We start from the raw sequence: 20,115 nt of genomic DNA on the forward strand, positions 1-20,115 counted from the left end.
AAAAGTAGTTACAAGTGACCTAAATTTCTATGAGAAATGGAATAAAAGGAAGGTTGAACCAAAACCCTTCACTTTATGTTCAGGGAAAAGTCGTCTGAGGTGGCTTGGTGTTCAAGTTAGAACAGCAGAGGTAAACAAAAGCAGAACCCTAGGAGGCAATCCAAACCTTCCTTACTGTTCATCTCCCCCCAAGCAGAAAGGTTTTATGTACCAGAGAAGACCAGTTGTACCAGGTGAGTGCTAGACTATGTGGGGTGTGCTCTGCTGGAGAGGTGCAAGTTAGCCAACAGCAATGTCAGATCTCAAAATGGAATTTCCCCTACTACAGACACTATTGAAGAATTGTTCTGCCTCCACAGTATATGTATATGTTTCTTTGTTATGGTGTCATCCTCTGTCATCTTATGATATTGCTTAGCTTAGAGTTTCTGCAGAATGTAGAGCTCCTTTTTCCTGATTGATACTGTTTGAATAATACTGAGTTTTCTATTGGATCTATTCCTGTTTTGCTCCCTCTCTCTGTCTGTACTCTCTTGCCTCATCCTATTGGTCCCTTTGACCAAAAGCAGCTTGGGACTGACTCACTTCCTGTGGGATTTTCAGTTGGATAAAGGCTCTTGCAAAACTAACAGTTCTCCTAATCCCTCTATAACAGAGCTTTCCAAACTTTTCATGTTGGTGACACACTTTTTAGACAAACATAATTTCGTGACACAGTAATTCAGTCTACCAGCAAACCAGAGGTTAAAGGTTAAATGAACAAAATGTATTTCAACAATTTATGTATGTCTCCTTAAATATATACATAAATAAAATGTTTCACAACACAACCTATCTCATAATAAATATTTGCAGGCTTCCACTTCCTCCATGCTGATCTCGTACATTGTGAGATCGGCATAAAGTGCTACTCTTGCACATTCCCAAAGATTACATGTGCCAATCACTAAAAAGTATTTTTTTTTTTACCTTTGCTGTCTGATCTTAGTTTTCTAATCGGTTGGTCACAGGCTTTTTTTTCCACCTTTCCTTTCTTGTTTTTTTGCCAATTCCTTTTACAGGGTCTTTTTTTCTATTTCTTTTCTCTCCATCTGTCTTCCCTCAAACACACAATCAGGTTCTCATTCTCACACGCTATCTCACACACACAGGCTCTCACTCACATGCAATCTCACACATCCACAGCTCTCACATGCCTCTCTCTCATACATACATACATACTGTCTCTCTCGTGCACATGCTGTCTCACTCTCACACACACAGGCTCTCTCACTCCTACATGCTCTCTTGCTCAAGCACAGGCTCTCACTGGCACATGCTGTCCCTCTGCACGGGTTGCCGAAGGATGGGCTCTTCAGAGGCCCTGATCTTCCCTGGCCGTGACATGGGATCTGCAGCGGCCCTGCTATCGGGTTTCCTCCTCTTCTTGGGCTGCCGCGACGTGGGATCCGCAACAGCCCATTAATGCTGCTCTTCTTCTGTACGCAGCAGATGCTCCTCCTCCTTCCTGCCCACGCGGCTCCGGCAACGTTTTTCTTCCAGGGCTGCACAGGCAGGAAGGAGGAGGAGTGAACGTGACCCTTTTCTTCGGGCCGTGGTGATGTAAGCTCCACCACTGCCCGCCGATCTTCCTGCTATAGTTCCTTGCTTCCGCCGGCCCTGTGGACCGGGCGACACACCTCCACACTACAGGTGACACACTAATGTGTCCCGACACACACTTTGGAAAGCTCTGCTCTATAAGATCCTAGAAGCCTTGCTCTTTCACCTCTATTTCCCATCTGCCACTATTCCCTACTATTCCCTAGTAGCCACAACTTCTACTTCAGCTGCAGTTGTCTTCACCTGATTACTGGGCTTCCAGGGACTCTTAACAGCTGAACCAGACGACGGTCTTTATGACTATTTTTGTTGTCTTGCAAATCACAGTGAGTGATTAAGTTTTTCTTCATTCTAATAAATGTTGTTTGGCATTCAAGAACTAAGTTCTCTGATATTTATAAGTTGTGAAAAAGGTTTAAGTGACTGTTTAGCAATTCAAGCAAAGGCAGATGATCTGTGAGAATATTACAAGTATTTCATTGGACTCCCTTACTGGGGAAAAAGGAGGTGACATTATGCCAGTAAATTTTGGATTCACTTTAAATGTGTTAAAAATATTCATATCATTTTTTATTCAAAAGGTTGCATGCACCAGAATAATGCAGACATCTTTCTGAGCCTAACCAGGTTCTTTTGACAGCACAGATGGCAGCAAGGGTTAAATTGGACAAACTGTATTGGAAAGTGCCAGGGCCAGCTTTTTCTGTTTCTAGGGAGAAATTCAGAATTACTCCCCCACAGTCCCCCAACCCCACCCAACAGCATGATCTATGACAGGGGTGGGCAGTTCCGGTCCTCGAGGGCCACAAACCAGTCTGGTTTTCAGGATATCCCTAATGAATATGCATGAGAGAGATTTGCATGCACTCTGCCTCAGTTGTATGCAAATCTATGTCATGCATATTCATTAGGATATCCTAAAACCTCGACAGGTTTGTGGCCCTCGAGGACTGGAGTTGCCCACCCCTGATCTATGATGATACACCTCGCTCTAGTGTCCATGAAAGTCAACTTTTCAAAATGATTGGGGGTGCTAAATCAATCCCAATTATCCCTCTGTGGAAGGAGTTTTCTCAATATTGGGAGCACTGAAGCACCCACTACACTGGGATCTATGCTGGTGCCTCTATCCACCTACCAGCTCTACACCAGTCAATCAGCCTCAAGTCACTCCTTTGGCACAGCAGGGCAGTGGTGGCGCACAACTCCAGTCAGCTGCACCCATTTATGGTTCCTGTACTCTACCTGACAGCATCATAACACTGTCAACAGGCAAGAAATGTGCCTGTGTGACAGACGTCTTGCTTGCCATAATGCCTGGGGCAGGCACCCACCCCAGTTTCAGAACTGGTATTAGAAAGAAGCCACAACAACACACACAGGAAAAAGTATCCCAGGCTGCTTCATATTCATAAAGTAAACTGAGCCTGGAGGACTGGAGCATTAACACCAGTTATATACAGTCCCAAACATTCCAGTTAGGGCCCCCATCCAAATACTGGCCAGGCACGGCCCTGCATAGTTTCTGAAGTCTCACGGGGGGGGTCTCACAGGGGGTCATATTTAAAGGGTTTCTCTGGCTAATTTTTAGAATTGGCTGAACAAACTGATATTCAGGGGTGGATTGCAAGAAAATATCAGCCCGGTGGATTTTCTAAAAGCTGCCCATGGGTTATCTGTCTGACTCCCTCCATTTTCTGCTCAGAATGTGCTTCAACAGCTTTGAAAATCCCACCAAGCCAAACCTCGAGAAATACATCCTGTGACCTGGAGTGCATGTGCCTCTACTAAACCAAAGAATCTCCGTTACAAATGTCACAGTTTTTCTAAATAGCCAAGAAGCAAGGCACAGCTTAAATCACGGGTGAGCAAACAGAGCTGCAGTCCCCCTTCCATCCATTTAGTTGGTCACCCCAACCCCCTTCCGAGTTTGGGAGGGGGGTTGGGGCCTGTTATGAAAGCCTCTTGCCAACCAATCAGCTCTTGAACTAGTTGCCAAGCAATGAGGCAATCACACAGCCATATACATACTCTCTGTCAGATACAGAGACAGAGGTATACACACATTCTGTCAGATACAGACAGAGCACCTAGGGCCTGGGATCCTGCAAGCCCAAGGTAGAAGCCGCATAATTAGATTGTTGCCGCATTATTGGCAGCCCATCTGCACATTCGACAAACTACTAAGATCCCTTACTGTGTGACCGAATTACCTAAACAAGCCTGCACTTTATTATAACAGTATTCATCATATGTAACACGCACTGCTTACCTCCAGCAGTATACTCACTGCCTTGCTTTAGGTTAGAGATTTTATAGAAACTGCCTTCTCCTGGAGATGCAGGGCCCCCTGTTCCCAGCAGGGTCCTGCCCACAGAGCTTTTTCCCTTTATGAGTTTAAGGTGGACCAGGCTAGATGCTTGGTCCCATACAGGTTAAAGGGGGGTGGAAGTCCACTCCTTTACAGAGAACTACATGCTGATTGGCTTTGTCTAATTGCTAATCAGCATAGCCAGCAAGATGTTCACTGGCACAAAAGCTGCTACAAAAGAGAAACAGTTCTTTGTCCAGACCCAGGATTCATACTGCTGCTGCCATCTTCAGATGAAGATATAGAATTGCCTGCTTTCACTGCTATATTTACTGCTGCTGCCCTGAATCTGAGAGGTATGTAATAAAATTATATTTATTTATATAAAGTGTATTTGAAGTATTTTTATAGCATATCCCTTTTTATTTTGTTTTGATTTATATGTAAATGTATGGCAATGACAATTTTATTTTTATATACCAATACAATTCAAATGGTGCAAAGGTATAAAATAATATAAACAGCAATAAAAGCAACACAAGATTATGTAGTGCGACAAACTCTGCTGATGCTGAGCATAGCTTCAGGATACATAAGTTTACATATTCAGGAAGACGTGGAGGACATTCTTAGGAAAATATAAAAAGAATGGTTGCACCATATGTCAATTCAAACAAAAGTGATAATACACAGTCTGCCCATCCATCCAATTAATTTAACATTATAATTCTGACATCTCTAAACATAGAATTGTGACACCATGAAATTAGTTAGGATGACTAAAGGGTGACAGTTTCCTCTCGAAGCAGGACAGTCAAAATTAAAAGGAAAGTCATGTGCATTAAAAATGCCTTATAGCTAAGGACTGACATGTTTGTTAGCCCTGCAATCCGACCATCAATTTACAAAACTGAATATAACTTAAGCTCACATTTCCATCAGGAGTAGCAATGTGACTTATCTGCTGAGTCAAAACCACAAGCATCTTTTTCCTGAGATGCAATTCTTAAAGGGGTGGCCAGTCAAAATTATCTTAAAACAAGGAGCAACTTCCCATCATAATCTGAAACCTCTTTACCGAAGGCCAAGGTGGAGCTGAAATCCCTGGAGATGGCTGCTGTGATTGAACAATGAACTGACTTAACTGAATGGTGTGCACCTAAGCTTCCAGTGACCAAATGTAATGGGAACATTCACCTATGTGTGGATCCGACAACGCAATAAAAATGTCAAAAGGGAGAAATTCATCCTTCCTACACTAGCTAAAGATAATGCCCTCCTTGGCAGGAGGAGCCTTATTCTCCAAACGTGGTGCAGCCAGTAGATTTTGGCAGAACCCATCAGATGAGGAGAGTACCAAGCTGACTGCACTCATAACACCATGGGGACGTTACTGCTTCACTTCAGCCCCTGAAATATTCCAGCGCAAGATGGCCAAACGTCTTGAAAGCCATGAGAGCATAATGACTGGAACATGACCACTGACTGGAGAAGGTACTAGAAACAATAACTGCATCAAGATTGAAAATAAGCAAAGAAAAACGCCAGTTCAGACAATGGGAATTCCTAGGACAATTCATTGGAAAGGAAGGAATAATTCCCAAACCCAAAAAGGTTGGAAGGAATTACAAACATGGAAACTCTTCAAAATTCTAAGGAGCTCACATTTTCCTGGAACCCCCCCCCCCCCCCATCCTCAAACTTTTCCTACTCCCTCAATCCCAGAACCTCCCCCTCTCTCCTCCCATTCCAGATTCCTGAAATTCCCCCCACCTTTCCTTGATCTTCCCCCATCTCCCCCACCATCTCCATCCCAAATCACCTCTCCCTCTCCATCCCCAGTCCTCTCTCTCCCCCTCTTCTTCCCCCATGCCCGCGTCTCCCTCCCTTCCCTAGCCCTGTCCTTCCCCCACTCCTGGTCTTCCTCCCCTCCTTAACCCATTCTCTTCTCTTTTTTCCTTATCCAATAAAAAGAAGATAAATTATATAGACACAAGCAAGGTTGGAAAACTACTTTATTTTTAAAATTCAAAATAGAAGATGGAAATGTTTGTTAATATGCTTAAGAATTTTCAAACTTTTGCCTCAGAATCTACCCCTGAACTGTTGCAGGAAACTATGATGCTGGGCCTTAGACGTTATACTCCTTGTTATCTGACCTTTCTGAAGGGTCAGGGGGCGTGACGGCACCAACAATGCCTAGGTGCGACAAAATCATAAGTCCGTCATTGGCTGCTTTAAAAAAATTAAACAGAAAGAAAAACAAAACACATGTAAAAAAAATGTTGGGTCTGCAGACCAATAGATTCCCCACTCTCAGCCTCTTACGCTACTTTTGAAACTTTCCTTAAGGGGAAGGAGCAATCCTTGGTTGTTCTTGCCCCATAGCTGGCACCAGTGCAAATGGTGCCGGCAGAACGAGGCCAGAGCCATTGTACATTTTTGCCATGCAAAATGGCATCCGCCAGGACCTGGCTAGTGGCAAAATCTTTACAGTGGCACTGGCCTCGTTCTGTCGACACCATTAGCAACAGCGCCAGCTGCAGGGCAACCAGGAATTGCTTCTGTCCTGTGAAGAAATTATTAGCAAGAGGGTAAGAGGGTCCAGAGAGGGAGCTGGACAGGATCAGGGGAGGGTCTGGGAGGTTTGGCAGCAGCGACCGCCTTATTTATTTATTTATTATTTATTTTAACAAAACAAATGAAAATGACTGAAATTGTTTGTTTTTCTTTCACTTTGTTTAAAAACCTAATGAAATGAAACAGGAAATTGTTAACATTTCTCATTTCATTTCCAACGAAAATACATTCCTCGAGCACACAGATATAGGACCTTAAGTCTCATTTCATATGGGTTTTGGTGAGACCCCTCACCATTTTGGTTGCCTTTTTCTGGCCCATCTCTAGCTGTCCATATCCTTTGGGAGGTACGGCTTCCAGAACTGGACACAATATTCTAGGTGAGATTGCACCAATGATCAATACAGAGGCATTATCACCTCCTTTTTTCTGCTGGTTAGGCTTCTTCCTCTTCACCCCAGCATCTCTCTGCCTTTGGCCACCACCTTATCAAACTATTTTGCCAGCTTGAGGCCATCAAGCATTATCACCCCAGGGTCTCTCTCATGGTTGGTGCACATAGGCCTCTTCTCCCCCATTCCCTCATGTAGTACTCCCACAGATTTCTGCATGTGTCCTGTGAAAACCTAGTTCATGTTATGCAAGTGAGATTAAGATTTAAAAAAAAAAAAAAGGTTTTACTGCTGCATTGGCTGGGAATAGAACCCAGGCCTCCTCTACAGCAGGTGACAATTCTACCAGGGACCCACACATCCTCTAACTGGGGGTTTTGCTGCAAACAGCTGTCTATAGATCTCATGTAACTACGTGTTGACAGTACAGTCTGCCACATTAGCAGCAGGAGCCGGGTTTAAGAGACTGAGCTCTATGCAAGAGAAGTGAAAAGCAGAAGAGGAAACAGCAGTGCGGAGGCAGTCACACATGAGGAGAAACTGCAACCAGACAGGAGGAAGAGAGACAGATCTACTAAGCAGTGTCTGTTACTATGGTTTAGAGAGACAGGAAAAGAATCAACCAAAATGAACTGCCAAAAGAGCAGAAATGGTCAATTGTAAATGTTCTTAATTAGCACTCAGTTCAAGCCAATCTTTCCCATCTCCCCTCCCCAGCCCAGGAAGATACAGTACTGAATATTGATAAAAAAGTTTTAATGCTTTCATAAACCATTATTTAAAATGTGTATGAATATCAACATTGGTGATCTCCCATTATTCCAATTTTCTCCTCTCTACCCCCCATCCACTCCATCTCTGCCACAGGAACGTTTCTGAATTTAACACTATTCTTAATTTAGGTAAAAATCAGGAGGACAAGTTTCAGAGCTTTCTACATCGGTAAAGAGCCCCGCTGAAAACTGCCCTCTCCCTCACCATGGGTAAAAGTACCCATACTCTTCAGAGTGCAGATGCTTTTACCTCTGTCAACGGTTAAGTCAAGGGAGGGAAATTATGTGCAGATTTTTCATTTTGAAATCACCGTGTCTGTACACGGTCAATGCGTACATCTGCACCTGCTTCAAAGTGGCACATCCCCCACCTCCTGTCCTCTCTCTCCCTCTCCTATTCCCAGTCCTCCTCCTCCCTTCCTAACCCCATCCCCTTCTCATAAGAATACAAGACCTGCCACACTGTATCAGATCAAGTCCAGTAATCTGTTTCCAACATTGGCCAATCCAGGTCACAAGCACCTGGCAGGATCCCAGATAGAAGATATATTCCAAGAAGCTTATGCCCGGGGATAAGCAGTGGCTTTCCTCAAGTCTGTCTGGTTAGTAACAACTGGTGGACTTTTCCTCCAGGAACTTGACCAAATTTATTTTTTAAACCGTCTTCATTAATTGCCTCTATCACATCCTCCAGCAATGACTTCCAGAGCTTAACTGTGTCTTGAGTGAAAAAGTATTTTCTTGGATTCATTTTGAATGTGCTACTTAATAACTTTAAGGAGTGTCTCCTAGTCTTTTTATTTTTTGAAAGAGTAAAACAACTGATTCGCATTTACCCATGCCACTCCATTCATGATTTTATAGACTTCTATCATATTTCCCCTCAGCCGTCTCTTCTCCCAGCAATTTCATAAGACTAGGTGCACCCCTTGTCCATGAACCATCTTATGCAGTAAGTCATGAATTCTAAACTGGACTCTAAACCATATAGCTAGCTAATGCAACTCATTTAGCTTAGGAGAAATGTCATCTTTCTCTTTTCCCTGGTGATAATACATGCAGCCGTATTTTGTACAGATTGAAGTACTCGCAATAAAGACACAGGAAGTCCTAGATATAATGTGTTACAGTGATCTAGTTTACTCATTACCAAAACTTTCATTACAGACCTAAAATCCTCAGGAGAGCTGTAAAATTTTCAATGTTTCAGCATTTTTAATTTAAAAAAAATACAGATTTAGTGACCATCCTGATCTATTCTATAAACACACCAACCAATCAGCAACCTTTAGTAACAAAAGCTCCACATCCAAATTGGTATGATAATCCAACCTTTGTACTTGTAACAATTCTATCTAAATAACAAATAAGTATGATACAGATTGGAGGAGAGAGGATATTTTAAGTATGGTGAGAAACGGGGGAGCAAGAGATTACAAAGCCTAGGAAAAACTGAGGGGAATACAGCTGAGTAGGCAACTTTCTGGAAACTGTACGCTCCCTTTTTCTATCCCAAGCAATATTTGGAGCTAGGCCACAGTAGACCCAGCCTCATCTTCAATGGTGTCTCACCCTTCCCTTTCTATGGTTATTATGATGAGACAAGATCTGAGTTTTCTTACCACTGGAGAGGCAAATCACACAGCAGCTTCATACCAGTTCCAGGAGTCCCCGGGACATTCATTGGCTCCACAGCCAGTTTTTCCATTATCATTTTCAAAGGACATTGTCTATTTGGGGTGCTGGGGAACTCAAATAACTTACAAATCCCAATTAGGTCTAATAAACTATGAGAAACAACGTACATACGTAGAGTTCTATGTGCCAAAGGGCATTAGTGTTAATAAAGGCCCATATTTAACATTTGTTAATATGCCTTAATGTGGACATTAATTAACATCCATGTGCAATGCATGTTTTAAGCATGGATATTAGCGTTACCATACAGTAATGTAATACAAACACAAATGACTCCCAAAATATTAAAGTTTATATCAATGGCCTTATTAGATATTAATGCTGGATAGCACATCCAGTATTAATAATAAAAGGCTTAACAGAGGCCACTTAGTACAGCAAAGTTAACTAAACCTCATGAGCACATGCATTAATGCTGGCACCTACCCCTCCAAACCCGTTTATGAGCCTCTGCTGTCCCTTGCCCCCATATAAACACTCAACCCAAAACTCAAATCCAGCCTCTGCAGCCTTCAGGAACCCCCCACCCCAGAGCAAAGTTGGACAAATTTGCATTTGACACAAAATTATTCAGAGTAGTTAAATCACTAGCGGATTGTGATACATTGCAGGAGGACCTTGCAAGACTGGAAGATTTGGCGTCCAAATGGCAGATGAAATTTAATGTGGACAAGTGCAAGGTGATGCATACAGGGAAAAATAACCCAAGCTGTAGCTCTTGATGTTAGGTTTCAAGTTAGGAGTTCCAACTCACAAAAAAGATCTAGGCATCATAGTGGACAATACATTGAAATTGTTGGCTCAATGTGCTACGGCAGTCAAAAAGGCAAACAGAATGTTAGGAATTGCTAAAAAGGGAATGGTTAATAGAACAGACAATGTTATAAGGCCTCTTTATTGTTCCATGGTGAGACCGCACCTTGAGTACTGTGTACAATTCTGGTCACCACATCTAAAAAAAAAATATAGTTGCACTGGAGAAAGTACAGAGAAGGGCGACCAAAATGATAAAGTGCATGGAATGGCTCCCCTATTAGAAAAGGCTAAAGAGATTAGGGCTGTTTAGTGTGGAGAAGAGATGGTTGAGGGGGGATATGATTAAAGTCTACAAAATCACGAGAGGACTAAAACAGGTAAATATGAATTGGTTGTTTACTCTTTTAGATAATAGAAGGACTAGGGAAGCATTCCATGAAATTAGCAAGCAGTACATTTAAAACAAATTGGAGAATATTATTTTTCACTCAACGCTCAATTAAGCTCTGGAATTCATTGTCAGAGGATGTTGCTAATGAAGTTAGCTTACCTGGGTTTAAAAAAGGTTTGGACAGGCTCCTCAAAGAGAAGTCCATAAATTGTATTAGGAAGTTGACTTAGGGAACAGCTACTGCTTATTACTGGCATTAATAGCATGGGATCTCTACTTAATGTTTGGGTACTTGCCAGGTACTTGTATCCTGGAATGGCCACTGTTTGAAACAGGATGCTGGGATTGATGGACCCTAAATCTGACCCAGTATAGTAACTTCTTATATTTTTATGTTCTCCATAGCCCTTCAGAAATCTCCACCCGCCAGCTCAGAATGAAAAAGGACCCCCTGGCCTACCAGAACCCCAATCCCACCTTGTATCAAAATTGATCCCCACAAACCCCCTCTCTAGAAGGAAGGGCTCCTCCCCACCGCCAGATCTTATGTAACCCCCACAGCCCACTGGAATACACCAAACCTTCTATCCCAGAACCACACGTGAGCTTTTCTGGCCCAAAAAGCACCACCCACCCCCAGCTCCCCATTTCCAGCCTCACAGGTGATCCCTGAATCTTCACTGGCAGAAAGGGACTGATTTCCCTCTTGGCCACAGCACCAAATCCAAAATGGAAGTTCCAGCACTGACTTGCATGGTGAAGCACATGCCTAGAGGTCTTCAGATTACACAATGACGTTATCAATCTGCAGTCTGGACAGATGAGATTCATTTTCATTTATTACTGTCTGTCTACTTCTAAATCAGAATATTTAACTAAACGATTGATTGCTTGCCAAAAATATCAGGTACAGAGCTCGTTTAAGACAATGACAATTTATTTAGTTTATTCATTTGATATAGACTGTCCACAGACATAAAGTGATCTGATAAAAGTAAAAATGTTGCTTACTTGAAGTCCTCCGTGATCTTAACATAGTTTTCCTTCTTCTTTAACATCATCACCAGAGTGTCAGAGGCGCTCTTCACTGCTTTAGGGCATTCAGAGTTATAGTCAGCCAGGGAGGTTTGTACAACTTCCAAATATTCTACAGGATTAAAAATCACGCATTCATTCATTCATAAGGTACACTATAGAAACAAATACACAATAGGTCCAATGAGTTTATAATCCAAGAAAGCAGTGACCTGAACAAAGTGATATTGAGAATCTGTGGCAGAAACAGGATTTAAACACTGGTTGTCTGCTTCCCTGTCTAATCTAACCTCCAGGCTACACCCAGTAGGACTTTATGGTAATACTATGTGTTATTCAAGGATTTTAGGAGTCTAAATGACTATTTTCCTCATTCACTGTGGCCTCTAGCACTTCGAAATGAGGACAAGAGACAGAGAAACATAGAATATGGCAGCAGATAAAGGCCGTAGTCTACCTAATTTACTTACTGTTCAATACCACAGACCCTAATTGATCTCTGGCTTTCCCTTCACTTCTTTCCAACAAGAATTTTCCATGCTTATCTCAGAAACCTAAAAAAGCTTGGAGTTGAGATCTAACAACCAGCACTGGATCAGTGTTCCTTCTGTATTGGAGTTACCGTGTAGGATGGCAGGTGGCAGTGCATCATACAATAAAGAACATTGCCAGTGGTCATTACAATATGCCTTTCACAGCTTGGTCTGGTGGTGGAATATGCCACCCAGGACCACATGCATTAGCTGAAAAAATGTAAGAGGGTTGTGTAAACTACAACCTGCTATGTTAAAATTAACACGATTAAGCAATAAATCTTGTTGTCTTGCAATGCCTCTTGTTTCTATTTGGCATTACAACTCAGGTATGGTACTGCAAGTACAACCAATCTAACACCACATTATTTATTTATTTGATTTATATGTATGGACCCTCTAGGTCCCCACTATGTATTTTGTCCCTAGTTTAAGTCCTAAATTAGGATTAGGCAGGAGGTAGGAATTGGCAGACTATCCCTTGCAGACATTTCCTGTGATGATGCCTGGAATGGTCGGCATCCTGTATAAAAAGAGGCAGAGTAAAAGCAGTGTGGCAATTTGTGCTCGAGTTCAAGGAAGCTGGAGAGTTTTGCTGAGTTTTCCCCAATTTTAGGTCCCATAGCCTGATAGCAGGGGAAGAGGCATATTTCTAGCCAGTACCCCTTCAGTCTGGCAGGGAGTGTCTCTGAGAATGGAAGAGTTTTTTGTGCGAGTCTGATTTATGGAAAAGTTGGATTTTTGTGTGGGGCCTGGTCCTACCTCAGGAGATTTCCCCCCTGTCTGGAGAGAGTCAAAGAATTGCAATTCCCTGCCTACCATAGAAAAGAGGGAGAGGCAGTGGCATGCCAGTGGAGACGTGAGTGGCAATTTTGGGGGAAGAGTTCTGTTTCCATGAGGAGGAGCAAAGATGTTGTTTTATGCTGTTTTGGGACTTCTAAGACAGAGGTCCAGAGTATCATCAGAGAAAAACAGGAGCTCCCAGTCCCCACTAGGAACCCACTCTCTATCACTTAAGAGTGTTGAGTTTGTTTCACTTGTACCTGCCACCTGAAAGGACACTAAACATAGAAACATAGAAATGACGGCAGAAGAAGACCAAACGGCCCATCCAGTCTGCCCAGCAAGCTTTCACACTTATTATTTTCTCATACTTATCTGTTACTCTTGGCCCTTAGTAACTTTTTGGTTCTATTTCACTTCCACCCCCGCCATTGCTGTAGAGCAGAGCTTTCCAAACTTTTCATGTTGGTGACACACTTTTTAGACAAACATAATTTCACGACACGGTAATTCAGTCTACTAGTAAACCAGAGGTTAAAGGTTAAACGAACGAAACATATTTCGACAATTTATGTATGTTTCCTTAAATATATACATAAATAAAATGTTTCACGACACAACCTATCTCATGAAAACCTTAAATTTATATTAAAAATATATATTCCAAGATTCATGTTATTGTTATAATTTATGAGAAACAATAATAAAACAAATTGTCTGTCCCTCACACACTCATCTCTCTCCTCCCCCCAGCACATGTCTGGCCCCCACTCACTCATATCTCTCCCCCTCAAGCACATGTCTGTCCCCCCAGCACGTTTGCCCCTCACTCACTCATCTCTCTCCCCCTCAAGCACATGTCTGTCCCCCCGGCACGTTTGCCCCCCACTCACTCATCTCTCTCCCCCTCAAGCACATGTCTGACCCCCACACACTCATTTCTCTCCCCCTCAAGCACATGTCTGTCCCCCCAGCACGTTTGCCCCCCACTCACTCATCTCTCTCCTCCCCCCAGCACATGTCTGGCCCCCACACACTCATATCTCTCCCCCTCAAGCACATGTCTGTCCCCCCAGCACGTTTGCCCCCCACTCACTCATCTCTCTCCCCCCAGCACATGTCTGGCCCCCACACTCATGTACCTCGTCTTTTTGATTGTTGCCAGTTAAGTGCTTCACTCCCTTCCATGATCACCAGACACTGCTGCTTGCAGTCAGTACTCCTCATGGCCAGGCCTCATCGGCAGCAGCAGCAGCCAATGCAAGGATGGCTGGGCTTGTTCCACCCACCAAGCCCCCCAAAAAAACGCGATTGACAGCAAAAATCACCCAATAATAAGCAACCCATAAACTGAAAAAAAAAAGTGAATCTCTAGAAAAAAAAAGCCCAAACTTGCGTCAGAGTTGACCGGGCTTGCACGACACACCTGCACACTGCAGGCGACACACTAACGTGTCCCGACACACAGTTTGGAAAGCTCTGCTGTAGAGGGTAGTGCTGGAGCTTAATTATCTAGCTTAATTGGTTAGGGGTAGTAACTGCCACAATAAGCAAGCTACTCCCACGCTTATTTGTTTACCCAGCCTGTGCAATTCAGTCCTTGTTGGTTGTCTGAATATAATTCCACTTTACTTCATTCCCCCCTGCCGTTGAAGCAGTGAGCTGCGCTGGACATTTTTCCAAGTGAAGTATCATGCTTAATTGATTTGGGGTAGTAACCGCCGTAACAAGCAAGCTACACCCATGCTTATTTGCTTTTCCCGACTATGTAATTTAGTCCTTGTTGGTTGTTGTCTGAATATAAATCATCTTTTCTTCATTCCCAACTGCCGTTGAAGCAGTGAGCTATGCTGGATATGCAGTGAAAGTGAAGTATCAGGCATTATTTGGTTTGGGGTAGTAACCGCCGTAACAAGCAAGCTACTCCCCTCTTTTTTGTGAATGCAAATCCTTTTTTCCACATTTCCTCTTGCCGTTGAAGCATAGAGCAATGTTGGAGTCGCATTAACCGTGTATATGTTTTTTGAATAAAGGTATTATCTCCAGGTAGTAGCTGTCATTCCCGCAAGCCACCCCCACTAACTCAGCTTTGTAGGTCTGAGACAAGCAGTACCTTTGGAATTTGTTTGAGAAGATCATTTGGAGAATTTTGGTTGCTAATTAGATTGAAGATATTTTCGGGTGCAGTAAAAGTTTGGTTGGAACACCACACCAGCATGTCCAGTGTCTTTTGCAAGAATACAAGGTGCCCCTCCAGCAAGGACATCTCAAACGTGACTACATCTAAGAGAAAAAGACTGAGTGACTGTGAGTTGCACAACTCATGTTTGCCTTGGGCCTGGCGGTTGAATCCTCTTCCCCGCCAGAACACCTGCGCCCAAAACCTGTGGACTGAGAGCAAGAGAAGGGAGTTTGTGGCCCCTGGATAACCATGTATGCCTGTATTAAGGACACCCATCAAAAAGGGGGTTATATATATTCCACCTTTCAGGTACTTCAAAGCAGATTACATTCAGGAATGGTAGCTATAATATCTACTGTGTGCTAAACCGTAGTTTGCATTTCTGGTTTATAGTGAAGCTTACACATGCTTACCTGTGAAATTGATTAATGCATAGACTGGTGCACTGGTGGCAACTGCCGCATATATCAAGTGGGGATACTTGAGTCTGTACCATGTTGCAAGGGATCCTGGGTAAGACCCACCAAACGCAACCCATTTACTATGGCTCAGCTTCAACTTCTGCGTCATCACGGTCTGAAAGTGGGCAAGGTCGGCCAAGGCCTGCTTGCTGCTGAGGTACTGGAGATTGGCTGTTCTCATATCTCTAAAATTCAAAATGTTCAATGTCAGCAGAATTGTGCTGTCAGAAAGCAAAATCAAACACACACACAAAAAAGCCCATTGCACAGCAACAACGAAAAAATCTAAATATAACAAAGCACGTATTGCCCAAAAAATGAAGAATTTTTTCATAAGCAATATATTGTATATTTAAAGATTTGGGACCATCATACTACCCTTTTTCGTCTCTTACAACATGAACTATGTTCCATGAATAAATTGACAGGGATTTAATCATTGGTCCATACTCTTTTTTTTTTTATATATATAAAAATGCTTTTCTAAATTATTAAACCCCTTTTTAAAGGCTTGAAAAGATTACAAATCTACACAACAAAAATAGGGGAAGTAAATGATTTTTTCACTTTCTCACTATTTGGGGTTTAATAATTTAGAAAAGCATTGGTGGATAAGCAGAATATAATATTTTAAAACAAAATAAATAACATGTCACAGAGTAAGGAAAATATATAAATATCAGTCCAGTGAGCACAATAAAGACAACATATATGAACTCTCTCCTGGATATGCTTGTCTGCCACACAATAAATACGTGCTACTGCATCATGTTAGGATTCATAAAAACAAACAAATAGGCTTTTGAAACAATCCCAAAGGAAATTAAAGATGCAAAAACTTCACATAATTCTCTATGACCAAGAAAATACCCTAATCACATGGAAAGTTTGGAAACTCACTATGTTCTTACTGAAAATTATTATTATAAATACATAAACTCCTATTTATAACAGCAGGAAAAGACCTCAGAAATTAATGGATGCAAAGTTGCTTTCCAACAATATTTCAGTAATAGGTTATAAAAACCTCCTCCTCCCTATTTTGTATTTGTATATATGTGATATTTTTCAGTGACTAGGAATTTATGTAATTATAATAATACTATTGAGTAAGAACATACAGGCCGATACAGTACAGTGCGCTCCGGTGGAGCGCACTGTTAACCTGCGATTGGACATGCATTTTCGATGTGCTAGTTTTACCCCTTATTCAGTAAGGGGTAATAGCGCATCGAAAAAGCGCATCCAACCCCCCCGAAACTAATAGCACCCGCAACGTGCAAATGCATGTTGATGGCCCTATTAGTTATTCCCGCGTGATTCAGTAAGTAAAATGTGCAGCCAAGCCACACATTTTACTTTCAGAAATTAGCGCCTACCAAAAGGTAGGCGCTAATTTCTCCGGGCACCGGGAAAGTGCACAGAAAAGCAGTAAAAACTGCTTTTCTGTACACCCTCTGACTTAATATCATGGCGATATTAAGTCGGAGGTCCCAAAAGTTAAAAATAATTAAAAATTAAAAAAAAAAAAAATTTTTAATCAGCCCGCGGCTCGAAAACCGGACGCTCAATTTTGCCGGCGTCCGGTTTCTGAACCCGTGGCTGTTAGCAGGTTTGAGAACCGTCGCCGGCAAAATTGAGCGTCAGCTGTCAAACTTGCTGACAGCCGCTGCTACTGTCAAAAAAGAGGCGCTAGGGACGCGCTAGTGTCCCTAGCGCCTCTTTTTACCGCGGGCCCTAATTTGAATTTTTTTTTAGTGAATCGCGCGCACAGGAGAGTGGCCTGTGCAAGTGCCGGGAGAGCAGACGCTCGCCCGCTCTCCCGCGAATTTTACTGTATTGGCCTGATAGTGAATTTCCCAACTTTCCATATGATTTGGGTATTCTCTTGGTCATAGAGATTTCTGTGAAGTTTTTCCATCATGTTAGGATGTCATTTCTTAAAGGCACTCACTAATCTATCATTCAGTTTTAGAGTTGCACCAATTAATTTCCTCATAACAGGCAAGAGAGAAAATGTGGGCCAAACGCAGGGCTTAGATATTCAAAAAAGGTTCTTGAATCAGATACGACAACATTTTCTAGAAGACACGGCAGAGGAGGAGAGAGATAGAGAGAAAGATTTACTACATTTAGAAATTGCTACTGTAGTCCCATCTGTTTTCATTATCACTTACTCAGTGGGATGACTTTTCCCATAAAACCTATGTTCCAGCAGCAGGCAGAGAGCCTTCAACTTCTCAGCATATCTTAACCAGGTCCCTGACACCATCCAAGCTGGATTTGCAGGTCCTTCTCCTCCAATCATCAGGAAAACAGGCCCACCATCATAGAAAGTGTCATTAATGAAAAACCTCTGCCAAAAGAAGACCAGACAGCTGTTGAAGGTAAAACATTCAGCACCTTATTCTTATTGGCAAACAGTTCAGGGACATTTATCCATTAACCATCCCTGATCCAGGTAACTTACTGTACTAAGGATGTACAATATATAGTGTGACCGGGCTTTGCCAGTCACCAGAAATCCATCCTGCACATTATTCAGCAATGGGTAGTGGGAAGGGTTTTGCAAATTTGGGGATCCTCCCATGTCCATAAACCCACCTTTTTTTGGGGGGAGGGGGAGGCTTCTAGGGGTATATAATCCCTCGGAGCATGCTCATTCTTTGGTGGGAAGGTGACTGGAGAGTGGGGTTGGAGAGAGAAGGAAGGAGAAGCTAAAGATCGTCCCTGGATCTTGAGCAAGAGGCTGGAGAGGAGTTGGAGCTTGGCTGTAGGATCTTTTTAACTCATCCCTGGAGGTCTGGATCTACAGTTGGGCTTTTAGAAGTAAAGAGAAGATTTCTGGATACAGACTGGCTCAGCCTGGATGGAAGGGCATCCCCCCGGGATCCTGCAGGACAGAATGTCGCCGGATCTTTTTGTCCGAGCACCAGAAAAAGCAAGGGTGAGAAGAAATGGGGTTTTGTGTTTTTTTAACTCTTGTACTTGAGAAATCTAAGGAGAAGGGCTGGAGTCTGGCTCTAGAAATAGCGGAGAGCTTTTTGGATATTTTGGAATTGGATTACAGTTTGGGATTTTTCTAAAGTTTTGGACTGGGGGATATTTTTCCACTGACCAGTTTATGCTGGAGCTGCACTCTACTTATGCCATCCTCATTGGTGAGGGTACATTTTCCATGGATGAAAGTGCAAGAGGTAGGAGAGAGATGAGAAGATCTCAACTGGATACGGAAACCATTATTTTCATTGCAGTGATTTGTTTGATGCTGGTTTTGATTTTTGTGATTTTGGCCTGAATGCTTTTCTTTAAGTTGCAGTAAAAGCTTTATTTGGAACACCACTTTTGGACTTTGCTTGATTTTGTTTCCTTCTTTCTTCCAGTGATTTGGCTGACTGGGTGCACACTGGGGTATTTATTTTTACCCAGTCTAATACTTTTGGCTTCCTTTCTCTTATACTGGACTCTCTTGCACCCGGTTGTAATCAGTGCGCTAGACTGTGAGCCTGTGACTGTAATAGTGACTGACCATGCCAGGGGCCCAGGAAGAGAGCTTCCCTTCATTCGGACTTGGATCTGCACCCGTAGCACCCCTGGATGTGGCTAAACGGGGGAACGGCTACAATAGCAATTATAAGGAAGCAACTGTCTTACAATATACAGTATATACACATATGGGACTGAAGCAATACTGAGCTATTAGATTCAATCCCAAAGGAGGTATTTTAACTTGGCATGTTCAAAAGGCTTAATACCAATCTTTCTCCTGCAAAAGGGACATTTTAGGCTGTGTTCAAACCCAATGTCATGGGCCTGTGGTGTACTTTTCCCCCCATAAACTCTGCACCGATTTTGAAAAAGAAGATACGCAGCTCTTCTCACTTGGAAACCTACAGTGGGTACAAAGTACCTGTGGGACATTCACACCTGCTTTTTGTGCAGGTAGATTTTGTAAGCAAAAGAAACGAAGGCACACTTGAAAATATAATCTGCTCAGGTTGGTTTGTGAGCCCCCCAGGAATGCCTGCCCTAAAACTGCAGCTGAAAGTGCATGCCTTGTGAAGCCCCATGCACACTTTTATTATCTGTCCTCAGGGAGGACGATTCCAGGCCATCAGTTCACACACAGAAATTCCTATTCGCCCACTTGAATGGCTTTGAAAATTTGCCTCTGCAGCTGCTTCGCATACTTCTTTTAACTCCAAGCTTTCGGGCGTTACTTTTGAAGACTCTCTTCACTCCTCTGCCTTTAGAACATTTCATTGTTCTCCGCTATACGGTGCTCCTACCTTTGTCTGTTCCTTAGCCTTTCTTATAGAAGGAGGAATATTTTGAAGCAAAAAACTCTGTTAAAAGAGGTTTTCTTTCTGACATCAGTAAAGCTTTGATTTCTTTACACTTGTTTCTGTCTCTTCAGGGCAAGTTTTTCTTCATCACATTACTGTACTGCATGGGTTATAGAAGGTCTGGTAAATGTTCTCTTTTTTCCCCTCACACAGAGAAGTTTCTGTTGATGAAATAGCGTAAACTGTGGACAGTGTTTCTGGACCTCCTTGAGAGAGATCCTTACTCCAGCGTTTTGGGCACAGAGCTCATGATAGCTCAGCGTTTTTTGATC

The 20,115-nt window shown here is 42.6% G+C and overlaps 1 protein-coding gene across 2 annotated transcripts in view; it reads right to left on the reverse strand.

Annotated features, from left to right (window-relative positions):
- LOC115098998 (putative serine protease K12H4.7) overlaps positions 1-20,115 on the reverse strand; it is a 127,486-nt gene that overhangs the window by 103,456 nt on the left and 3,915 nt on the right. For both annotated transcript variants that reach the window (XM_029616211.1, XM_029616210.1), the window contains exons 2-4: positions 17,675-17,853; positions 15,450-15,682; positions 11,515-11,650 (exon numbers count right to left, since the gene is read on the reverse strand). In XM_029616211.1, coding sequence (XP_029472071.1) covers positions 11,515-11,650; positions 15,450-15,682; positions 17,675-17,853 — 548 coding nt within the window. The remainder of the gene's footprint in view (positions 1-11,514; positions 11,651-15,449; positions 15,683-17,674; positions 17,854-20,115) is intronic.

The sequence above is a fragment of the Rhinatrema bivittatum genome, chromosome 9 (assembly GCF_901001135.1).
Source record: "Rhinatrema bivittatum chromosome 9, aRhiBiv1.1, whole genome shotgun sequence".
NCBI lineage: Eukaryota > Metazoa > Chordata > Amphibia > Gymnophiona > Rhinatrematidae > Rhinatrema > Rhinatrema bivittatum.